The sequence below is a fragment of the Dreissena polymorpha genome, chromosome 6 (assembly GCF_020536995.1).
Source record: "Dreissena polymorpha isolate Duluth1 chromosome 6, UMN_Dpol_1.0, whole genome shotgun sequence".
Classification (NCBI taxonomy): domain Eukaryota; kingdom Metazoa; phylum Mollusca; class Bivalvia; order Myida; family Dreissenidae; genus Dreissena; species Dreissena polymorpha.
In genome coordinates, this window is record NC_068360.1 from 56,612,743 (window position 1) to 56,624,945 (window position 12,203).

Genomic DNA, 12,203 nt, shown 5'->3' on the forward strand with positions numbered 1-12,203 from the left:
CCCACATTTTTTTTAAACATCATCTTATAAATTACCACACCCCACATTATACCCCCCTCTCACCCCCCTACCCCCCCTTTTTTTTAAACATCTAATTAATAAAGACACCCCACATTATACCCCCCTCTCCCCCCCCCCCCCCAATTTTTTTTTTCGAACAATTTCCCATTGATGGCTTACGTTATACTGTCAAGCACTCGAATAGTCGAGCGCGCTGTCCTCTGACAGCTCTTGTTTATGTTGAACATTTTGTTTATGACATGATCACCATTGTAGGCATTAATATATTTGCAAACACATAACGCATTTGTCTTGGTTCCAAGTCTATTCTTTATCGTAAGTCTAAGAAAGTGTTGGTGAATAGGGGCCCTGATTCAAGTTTTAAGGCTTCCTTTTCAAACCTAAGATACTGATGAGAAGCAAACAGAATAAAACCTGATCAGACTGCGAGTTACTCTCAGACTGTTATAATTTTATTCTGGTTACATGAAGTCATTTTTACTCTGCTTCTTAGCCTGAAAGGGTTAAGTATAATGTATATTATATAATGATATTTTCGACAATAGACGTTCGCCGGAATTGGCTTTTAGTTTTTGGAAAAACCCATAAATCTGTACTTATAAAGTTGTAAGCAAAGCTGACACAATATAAATACTTTAAAATCATTCATATTCTATCAATTTGAATGAAAATATATTTGGTGAATAAAATATGTCAGTGTCTTGAACCTGCAGATGTTTTTCCAAAGTTGTAGAAATCCGGAAAGGTTGAACAGCTTTTATTTGAACAATTTGTTGATGTCATCAACAGTTGTTTATATGTACCCTACAGTTCGAACAATCACACCTTACAATTTTTATTATCCCCCGCCATAGGCGGAAGGGATATTGTTTTTGCGTTGTCCGTCCTTCCCTCTGTCCGTCTTTCCGTCCGTCCGTCCGTCCGGCACTTTTGTGTCCGTAGCCATTTCATTGAAACTTGGTATTAGTATATATATATGGATAAGAGGATGATGCACGCCAAATGGCATTGTACACCATCTGTTAATAACAGAGTTATGGCCCTTTGTATCTTAAAAAAATGCTTTTTTAGCTGAGTGTCAAATATAACACTTTTGTGTCCAAAAGCATATTGGCGGGGATATCAATTCAACGAATTTGCTTGTTTCCTTTAAATATCATTACCATAATTACATAGTATGAATATTCTTGTTGAACCAATACAACATTTTATCTTTGACATTTCAAGTGGTCAATAATAATTACCTAGATTTCCTGTTTGGCAATATTTACCATTGCTATGTTGTAACTCCAGGAGCTGTACTGCCGGGCTCCAGGATAGAGCCAGTGATCAAGTATTTTGCACTTAAGAAGAAAGACGTGCCTTTGGTCATGTACAATGAGGAGCAGGTGAGACTCGACCTTCCCAACCCCTGCCTTCCTCTCCTTTGATATCTTTAGTAAAGTTGATGTCATGGTTAATCTTTGCCTTGAGTTAAGCTCTGGAAAAACGGGGCTATATGCATGTGCATTATGTGTCGTCTCAGGTTAACCTGTTCACTCCACAGGCTAATCAGGGACAACACTTTCCTCTTTTATGGTATTTTTATATTTAAAGGGAGTCTCTCTTTAGCTTAAATCCACTTTAAGCAGAAAGAGTCTTCCCTGATTATTCTGTGTGGACCGCAATTCATAATATAATTCTATAAATTTTAAATACAGATATAGGTTTTTACAGGCAGCCTTGCTCTGGGAAAACTGGGCTTAATGCGTGTGCATCATGAGAAAACTGGGCGTAATGCGTGTTCATACTGCGCAGGCTAATATGGGACAATTCTGTACGCACATGCATTAAGCCCATTTGTCTCTGAACCCAACTCAATCTAAAACAACGTATAATATATATGCTGGTACATGCATTACAGGTGTCACTAATGCAGAACCCTTACATGATCGGCCTACTGGAACAGCTGGGACTACACGTGGATGAGGAGGGGCTGAGGTTCCCCAGGATTCCTGCAGACGTTGAGGTGGCAGAGTTGCTGCAGATGGCGGGAAAGATTAGCAAACTGGATGATGGTGAGGATTGAACGTGTCTGCTGACTTTGCTAATATGTGACAGTGTTTTTTCACCTTTAGGGAATGGGATTGGGGACCTTTGAATTTAAAAAAACTGGCCGTTTTGACTTAAATTTAAAATTTGGTGGTGTTGTTTTTTTTGCTAAAAATACTTTAAAAATGAGAATAAAATGTGTTAAACACTTTATTTACTTTGAGAGCTGGATAGGAAGATGATCTACATTTTGCAATAAAAAATAAATAACAAAATTGGAATGTGAATTCTGGCCTCAAATTTGACCATAAACAAACTGTGATGTGTTAGCAGTCATAAGTACATGTTCGGCATAGAACTCGGGATCCTGTCCTATAAGAGACCTTATGCCAAGTTTAAGTCTGAATTTTGTAGTCGAAAAAAATTGGCAATTTAAAAAAGGACAATTATTTCAGAAATGATATAGTGTTTTATTAAACATGTTTTTTTAAAGAAACAATACAGTATTTTATGTTTTATTTCAGAAATGGTGCTGTGCTTTATTAAACGTGTTTAATTTCAGAAATAGTACAGTGTTTCAATCACGCAATGTCAGGCATGGAAAAATTCACAGATGTCAAGGACACAACAGATTTGAATGAGAAGAAACCTTCGTAAGTTTTACTCTTGATGTTCAACACATTCTCAATCTCTAGTTATTAAAATTAGCAAAGATAAATAAGTGCTGCTTTGAACAAAATTTAATTTTGCTTACATTTAATTCAATGTACCTAGTATATTATTATATTGAGTTCAAGCACAATAAATTAAGATCTGTATACAAACCTGTAGTTTGGTTTCTTTAAATATTATGTTTCACCTTAAATTTGATTTATTTACTATTTGTTGATAATTTTGTTTGTAAGAAACTAGTTAGTATTAATAAGTTCATTTTTTCCCTTTCTAACTTTACTAACAATTCTCTTGTTTGATTCTAATAAGTCGTTTATATTTGTAAGCATAATTTTATCAACATATTTTCTGTGAAACTTTATTAAATCAGGTATGGTAAGAAAACTTGAGTGTATGTCAAATCTATTTTTTGTTAGCTGCTATTTTTTAACGTAAGGCTGAACACATGCTGCCATGTGTCCTACTTTGAAACTTTCCATTTCGGGACAGTTTCAATTGGGAGCCAGCGGAATGCAAATGCGCTGTTGTGCAAAATATGGAGTAGCCGATTTATTTTCATGACTGGATTTTATTGAGTTGATTTTGCATGAGCTGAATGTTTCATGATGCATGATTAATGAATCATCATCATCATCAGGTAGACTGTGTCTCTCACAGCTAGTGATCATCGTACCAACATCATCATCATTTTACGTTATTTGAATTCAATTATGTTGTCAGCTTTGAATGAATATAGATCATATTTACAGCACTGGTTTTCATATTAAGTTTATTTTGGAATGGCAAGGGACAAAAAGTGACAATTTCCATTGAAATCATTATTGATCATGAAGTTGAATGAAAACATTTGTGAATAGTTATAACATGTCCTTTATGTTGCTCTTTTTTTTGTCACAGTGTAGTAGAATGCAAACTAGAAATAGAATGAAGCCATGTAAAATGGCTTAATAAATGTAGAAGAAGTATATTACTTTATTTCTTTTTCGTAAATTATTTTGCCTTATCACTACATGTATCATTTAGTTTATCATTTCATTATGGTATGTTACTTTTCTGTTCTGTCTGATAACTTTTGGCCACTATAAATTGATATTTATATTCCCCCAAAAATTGCAGCCATTTTTTGGCAAGCAAGTGCAATTTAAATATAAATATTTTTATTATATTTTCAATATAATTATAGCCGAGAGAAAGGTGTAGAATAATAGAAGCTTATGTATTCAGCTTATAAAATGCTGTCATGTTGTACAATTAATTGATTAAAGGAAAGTACGGTAAACTGTCTGTATTGCAAAATATGTAGGCTTAACCAAAATTAATGGAAAAAAACACACACGTTATAAAAAAAATATCAGATGTTAGGCAAATCATGTAGGCTCAATTTTTTTGTACGATGCGGCAAATGAACGAACATCACCGTAATTACTCTATGTTTTTGGACATGTAAAAATAATTATTTATTTTCGTGTCCGAAAACTTAGATACGAAAAATATTCACAAAATACAGGTGTCCGAAAACTTAGAGAAAATTGAAGTATCCGAAAATAGCGTAAATTGTATCAATGACTACCGGTAATAGCACGCGCTTGTAAAATACTATGCTGCAAAGTATAAATTACAGTTAAATATGTTTGCACTGCATTTTAAATTATTTCAAATGCTTCATTTATGTGACACAAAGATACTACAAGGTTGTACTTTGACCAATGTGTTCAAAGATGAGCATGTGATGTACCGATACACGCTAGTATGAACCTGTAATTTACGCAATACAAAAGCAAACTATGAATTCCTTGTTTGTTCATTTCCAATATTTGTTGTCTAACACCTTCCATTGTTCGTAAAACTTGCAATAGGGTGCATCACACTTCGAAGCGTTTAGTATTTGTCACAGTTATATTACTGAGATGGGGTTGTACCATTGTGGTGGATAATGGAACTGTTAATTGGCACTACCCCTGGTTATTGTCATAAAGCTTATGCTATCGGGCGAAACCATTGTTTAATACCGGTTTACAAGGTTATTTACCCAATAACGCATGTGTAATGGTCCGTTACCCTCAGGCATGCACCTGCCATGTTTTATGATGTTAATCTGGTTGTAAAACCCCATTATTGAAGTGTCATTAGATATCGAAAACAGGACCGAAATTTGGTAAAATAGCGCTGTAAAATATACTGTCCGAAAACTCAGAGACATTAATTGTGGACGAAAACTAGTGTGTCCAAAAATTAAGAGTCATGAAAAATAATTATTTTTGCTTAAAAAGTGGGTGTCCGAAAACTTAGAGTGTCCGAAAACATAGAGTAATTACGGTAAATCACTATTTTGTGACCATATCTAGATATCTTCTAATCTATTCATCATGATTGAACATTTCTATTTTAGTATTTCATCTTACAACATCTTTGCTTCATTCTTCTTTGGCAATTTTCATTTCCATCTTTCTTTTCTCTATTTACCGTGGTACTTTAGCTGGCTGTATTTTTAGATATTAGCTGTATTAACTGTGCATGATTATAGTGTAGAAGTGTTAGTTCTACAATAATTGGTAAAAGTATAGTTGAAATTTTAGAAGCCTTTATTAATAATTCTTATTTCTACTCATTTCTTTTTAAAACTTGTTCTTTGTATATTTATTTCATCCTACAAAACTTAAACTGCACTGTTGGCTTTGTTTCTCAAACATTACAAACAATTCCACCATAAATTGTCTATATAACAGCAAACATAAATGACAGATGTAATACTTAGCTTTAGTCCCAGTCTTGTTTTGGGGAACATAAATTTAACTTGAGGTGCATAAAACATTTTTTTAAATAGATCTTTGCTAAAATTTGCATTTATAACTCAACCATTTTAATTGTCCAATCTTCAGAATGAATTAAGTTATTGTGCAAATTTCAATGAAGTATCATATACTGGAAATAATACATAGATTGTTAAGCAAAATTATTAAAAAAGAATACTTTTTTCTTTCCTAATAAAAATTAATTATGGAATGATGTCAATTAAATTGATTTAAAAAATAACCAGGCTACTTTGTATATGGGATGCTAAGACAATCATAGTATTATATATATTAGTGGGATCAGTTATTTAAAATTAAATCCATTAATCTCCTAAGGACACAGACTTCCCCCACCCCTCTCTGCCTACCTGAATTATCCAGTTTCTCGCTTTAATATTATAAATATATCAGCTTTCAACCACATTTATATCGTGTTTCGCTCATCTCATGTATTGCACCATTTCCAACGAAATTGGAGTTTTGCATACAGAATTTTATTTATTCCCATCCCACCCAAAATCCCATAAACCAAGAAAGTTGGGACAAGATGCTGACCGTTTTCTTGCCCCATATTTCAGACGACAACCATTCCAGACGCCAGCAGTAGGGTGGATGAAACTCGTTAGCAGCTACAACAAAGCGGAGACTTCTACTGGGTCATACGAAAGAATGGACACCATGTAGCCTGCTCAGGGTGGTGTATATTCGATCTGTGACTTGACGGATATTCATGAAGACACGGTGCTAGACAGTTTTGCAGATATTTTAGTGAATGTTTTGGTGTGCTTTGTTAATTATCTGTACTTTATTGACTTTTGGTCTTAAGTGTATCAGTAAACTTTTGCTCTGTCCATTTGAAACATTGGATGGCTTGAAGGCTACTGTACTTATTTTCTTTATTAGTCTATATTTAGTGTATAAGTGTATAAGTCATCGCCTTTTTTGCTTTGACTTACATTAAAATATTAAAATTAAACTTTTAACGTCTGTTATAAATATATGAAAATATGTTTGGAAGTTAATGTTATTTAACTTTGGTCTCGTAATGCTCTAAAGAAAGTACAGACAGTATGTGGATGACCATATTGTGTTAGTGATTTTTATGAACAGTATTTTGTGATAAAGTGTATGTAAATAGGTTGTTATTAATCACTCTGTGTGTTCAAGTGGGATTTGAAGTTTTTTGTTTTTCTTCTGTAACAAGTATATGTTGATCAAAGATTGAAATTTTTACTGCATACCAGTATATGAAATAAATTACGTAAAAATCAGGTACTCTCCTTAAAAAGTGTTAATACTTTTTGAGTTATAGAAATCATTTTTTAATTAAAGCAAAAATAAATAAGTGATTTGTGTACATGTATATCAGAAATGTCATAGGTGGTCCTTGGAAGAACTGAGCTATATTTAGAATTGCTACTAGCAGTCTACCAGGAGATCACATGAGTGGCATTCTGAGAAAACATATCTTAATGCACATGCATAAAGTTTCACCCCCGATTAGTCTGTGCAGTTTGCACAGGCTTATCAGGGACAACACTTTACGCTGTTTTGGAATTTTGTGTTTATAGTTAGTCTCTTTATAGCAGAAAGCCAGTTAAGGCAGAAAGTGCTGTCCCTAATCTGTGACGATTCTTTACGCACATGGATTAAGCCCCTTTATCCCAGAATGAGGCTCGCTCATATAATTCCTGATTAAGCAGTCATGTATAATGTATATAGGCATGATTCAATTGTTCAGGGTTATGGTGTCGGGTTGTTATTGTTTATTTATTTTTTTCATAGCATATTTTCCTAGATTTGTCTGTTTGTTTTTATTTGTTTCATTATGTTTTCTCTAAAGGTTACTGAATGCTCTTTACATATTGTATTATTATTTTCACTCTTTTATATGTTGTTAACAAACTTTTTTCACTGCTTCTAGTTTGGACCATGTTGACGCTATTGTATTGACTAAGATGATTCACTCCTTGTTGTCTTACATGTTGTTATTGTGAATCTGTATTCCATCTATGTTGATGGTTTTTGTTAATATGTAATTTCATAAACAATTGTTTACTTCTTACAATTAAACAAACAAATTGTTTGCTGTTATATCTAGGTAGATGAAGTAGAAATCCAACTTGTTGATGAATGGAAAATTAACTTTTCTCATTTGATGTTGATGTCTTTTTCCAAAATTATTTTATTCTAGTTTTTAAATCAATTTCATGGTTGACAAATGCCTTCACTGTTAAATAATAATCTTACTTGAGGAGTTTAAAGTTTATATTTATTGTACAATTTGAATTTATGTGTAATATAAAACTAAAGGAAAACCACGTTTTCTAAAGCATTAGACAATGGTGTACATATTTGAGCATAGAGTGACTTGTAAATAAGGAAATGTACTGTTGAAACATGTCTTATATCTTAAGAGGACATCGGCTTTTATATTTTCACAAAAATATTTTCTATGTTGTTGTTTTTCATTTGCATGTAATTTGTATGTATATTGAACATATCGTCAGAATAGTATATAATTTTGATTGATTTATCATTTTTTATTTGATATTTGTCGTGTCTTTATTCACAGATTGTACTACGTATGTATTATATTTCGATGAACTGTTTACACTTTGCTCCTTTCTACTTGTGAACATATTAGGGCAATGTTGTACACGTACTGACATGTATTTAATAGCTTTATATTTGTCTCTTGCATTTTTCTCCACTTATTACTTTTGCAATGTTACATATTGTTGCAATACCTAAAGATGAGACTATAGATATTGCAGATGAGATGATTATGATATTAGCATCTTTGTGTACAGCCTAGTTAATATTGTTTAGCTTTTCATTTCCGTTTCCCACTGGATATTCATTTTTAGCGAGGCTGTTTTCGGAGAAAATCTGAGCTATTGTCATAGCCAGCTTGTCGTCTGCTGTCCGCCGTCCGCCGTAGGCGTCGTGCTTAAACCTTAACATTGGTCATAACTTTTTAAATATTGAAGATAGCACCTTGATATTTGGCTTGCATGTGCATCTCATGGAGCTGCACATTTTGAGTGGTAAAATTTCAAGGTGAACATCATCTTTCAAGGTCTAGGGTCGAAAAAACAAAGTCAAGGGAAGTAATAAGCTTTAAATGGACATAGTTATCTGACCTGCCCACATATATATTTTTGTTAAATAAATCAAAGCGGTGCAGTAGGCGGCATTGTGTTTCTGACAAACACATTGTGGTAAAAGGTCAAGGTCATCATTTACGGTCTATGGTAAAAAATACAGATTTAAGGAAAGTAATAAGCTTTAAAAAGGGAGAAAATTATTCAATATTGAACATAGCCACTTTATATATTTGGCATGCATGTGTATCTCATGGAGCTGCACATTTTGAGTGGTGAATCTACAGTCACGATAGTGGCTTTTAATTATTTGCTACTAAAAATAGAGATTTGTTAACAGACAATTATTTTCAAGGGAAGTAATTTATATAATTATAAATCTCATATTATATATTTCCTTACCAAGAATTGAAGTTCTTTTCACAGTTACTGCAGATTTATTATTTTGTATATTTATAACCCAAATGATTGATTTGTCAATTTTTTTTTTAAATGATATAATTATAATTTCTTTGATGTTCATTACATACCTGTGGACTTATGTCCATAGATACATGATCAACTCTGGCTATGATTTCTTTTAAACCACAGGCCTTGGTTGTCAGTGATGTCTGACATGGTCTTAATTGACTGTGAGACCTTCACCACCTCCCCCCCCCCCTGGTTGGATTGGACAAAATTCAAGGGAAGTAATAACCTTTAAAGAGAGATGATTTCTATACCTGCCAAATGCTAAATAGAAATTTTATTTCAATGCGGCGCAGTAGGGGGTATTGTGTTCTGGACAAACACATCTCTTGTTGGGTCACTAGGTCAAAGGTCAAGGTCACTGGGACCTCTAAAAAAAATCTGACAAGCTTTCGCAGCCGGGCATGGCACCCGTTATGCGGTGCTCTTGTAGTATATATAATTCACAATGGTGTTTAGAGAAAGTAACACGAAAGAGACTGAATCACAATTTTTCCTTTTAAAAAATGACATAATATGTACTGTCCGTAAAGAATCAGAATTTGAATTAAAGAGCACAAAGTCACGAAATGTTTATGAATTTAGCCAAAGCAGACTGTTAGAAGGGGTGCGACCATTCAGTTGTATGCCCTTTATCAAATATGTCCCACCCTTTTTTTTCACTCTTTAGCATCAAATTATTGTTATTTGACCATTCAACCATTTTTGCAGGTAGGAGGTCACCCTGCCTTTTGTACCCCACAAAAAGGATACAACAATTGTATTTAATTCTCCTATTAAAAATTAAGTGAATGAACAAATTTTACTGCTCTCAGTCAGTCAGTTAAAGACAGGCATTCCAAGTACATCTCTTAACAATGCTAGTGATGTGATGTTGTCTTTATGGTTTGCTTGAGACATTGACAACCCCCTGCTAGTACTGTTTCTCTAGTGGTGTACATGGAATGTATATTATTGTAGCAATCGTGTTGTGACATAATTTTCCAAAAGTGGATGTGTTCTGATAATCAATGGTCTTGTACAATGTACTGGTAATCTTGTTGTAGTAAACAAATTTATAAAAAGCCTTTTGTGGTTATTATTTTCTGTTAGATAAGCCCAAGTTTTCAGTCTTTTAGCTCACCAGAGCACAATGTGCTCATGGCGAGCTTTTGTGATCGCCTTTTGTCCGCTGTGCGTCATCAAAATTTGCCTTGTTAATACTCTAGTGGCCACACTTTTGTCCGATCTTCATGAAAATCAGTCAAAAGATTCTTCTCAATGATATCTTGTAATTCATTTGTGAAAATAAGTGTCATGGACCACGAGGGGCTCACCTGACACCAGAAAGGAATAACTTTTTTTTTTGAAGGTTGGGTTCAGAATAATAAAAGTACTTTATGGAACATATTTAATTTGTAGGCACATTTTTTATGCCCCCGAAAGAGGGCATATATGATCGGACTGTCCGTCACACTTTGCGTTTAGGTTTGGAAATATGCTCATAACTTATATGTCCATTCACATAGCAACTTGATATTTGGCATGCATGTGTTTCTCATGGAGCTGCACATTTTGAGTCGTAAAAGGTCAAGGTCATCCTTCAAGATCAAAGGTTTAAAAAAAAAACATGTATAAAAGCGGCGCAGTAGGGGGCATTGTGTTTCTGACAAACACATCTCTTGTTATTTTCAAAATTAGCAGAGATGTATGTCAGAACTTTTTCAGAACAAAGTTCTGACCAAGTTTAATAAAGATTTGACCTAAATTGTGATTTAAAGAGTATTGACAGGTTTTTTGTTCAATTTGACTTAGTGACCTAGTTTTTGCTTCCATGACCCAGTTTTATACTCAGAGTTATGGTAAGAACAAATGTTGTCACAAAGTTTCATGAATAATGGACTAAAAATGTGACTCCCTAGAGTCTGAACAAGGCTTCACTATAGCCACAGAAGGAAAACTGTCACGTTTTTAAACAAAGCGGAACAATTTTCAAACTCGGCCGAGGTATCATTAGAACAAATATGACCAAGTTTCATTAAGTTTGGACCATACATTTTACTTCTTGGGTGTATAAAATCTTTTCTTTTATTTGACCTGGTGACCAGGGTGTGTTTTACCTCACACATGACCCAGCTTCCAATTAGGACTTTATAGACTTTGGGCTAATGCTGTAAGTTACATAAAGATCCAACAATAAAAGTGGCTTATAGAGAGGTTTATATACAGTTCTGGGAGTTGTATCTATAGTTGCAGCACAGTTGCAATTTTGCACAAAATTGCAATTTGCAACCCTAAAAATATTGAAAAAAGCAGTATGGTCACTGGTCACTCTTATGCCATTAAATGCTCAGTGAGTTTTTTTTTGTTTTTAGTAAAATAAAACTCCCTTCAACCCGGGTTTAAAACTGGGTGCTCCGCATGGTCGTTTTTTATGGCTTTGCTATAACTTACCACATGTTACAACACCTGAAGTCGATGGGTATTGGTCATTATTGTGACAAACTCTTGTTTCAGATTACTCACCAAATTGTTAGTTCAACCGTCTACTGTATCTCATATTAACCTTTAAACTTACTTCTCATAAACCACCTTGTATATTTTGAGAAAACTTCGCTGGAATATATCTGTGGTCCTTTTCCAGAAGTCCTCCAATCAAGTGGATATCAGATACAAATTATCAATCACTAGCAAACCTTTGATCATTTCATGTCTGAATGTGTTGCTTTAAATTTCAACAAAAATACACAGAAATAATCCTTGTTGTTAAGGGCATTTACACAATTCCACAAAGTGGGCGTGACATATTGACAATAGCTTCAAAGATACGGATCCTTGGATTTTAAGTTTTCACAGATGTTTATCTTTAGTCATGTTTTACCATATTCCTTAATATTTTGTTGATACACTATTGAAAAACAAATACACTCAAGGATTCCAATAGATTTTTGTAAACCAGGCCCCGTGTTCACAAAACTTTTTACTGTCATCGAAAATCAATTTTGCAAGACATTGAAAGTCGTTGTCAAGTGACATCGATGACAAAGTTCGAGTTCAAGAAGCTATTTAAAATTGATGTCGTTCAACATCAGTTTTAACGACATTGATTTTTTTCGACTTTTTGTGGATGTAA

At 33.8% G+C, this 12,203-nt stretch overlaps 1 protein-coding gene across 2 annotated transcripts in view; it reads left to right on the forward strand.

Moving 5' to 3' along the window:
- Positions 1-10,158, forward strand: part of LOC127833483 (protein timeless-like) — a 48,451-nt gene extending 38,293 nt beyond the window's left edge. For both annotated transcript variants that reach the window (XM_052358759.1, XM_052358760.1), the window contains exons 20-23: positions 1,315-1,409; positions 1,925-2,078; positions 2,615-2,705; positions 6,095-10,158. In XM_052358759.1, coding sequence (XP_052214719.1) covers positions 1,315-1,409; positions 1,925-2,078; positions 2,615-2,705; positions 6,095-6,200 — 446 coding nt within the window. In that variant the 3' untranslated portion in view covers positions 6,201-10,158. The remainder of the gene's footprint in view (positions 1-1,314; positions 1,410-1,924; positions 2,079-2,614; positions 2,706-6,094) is intronic.
- Positions 10,159-12,203: the final 2,045 nt, after the last annotated feature.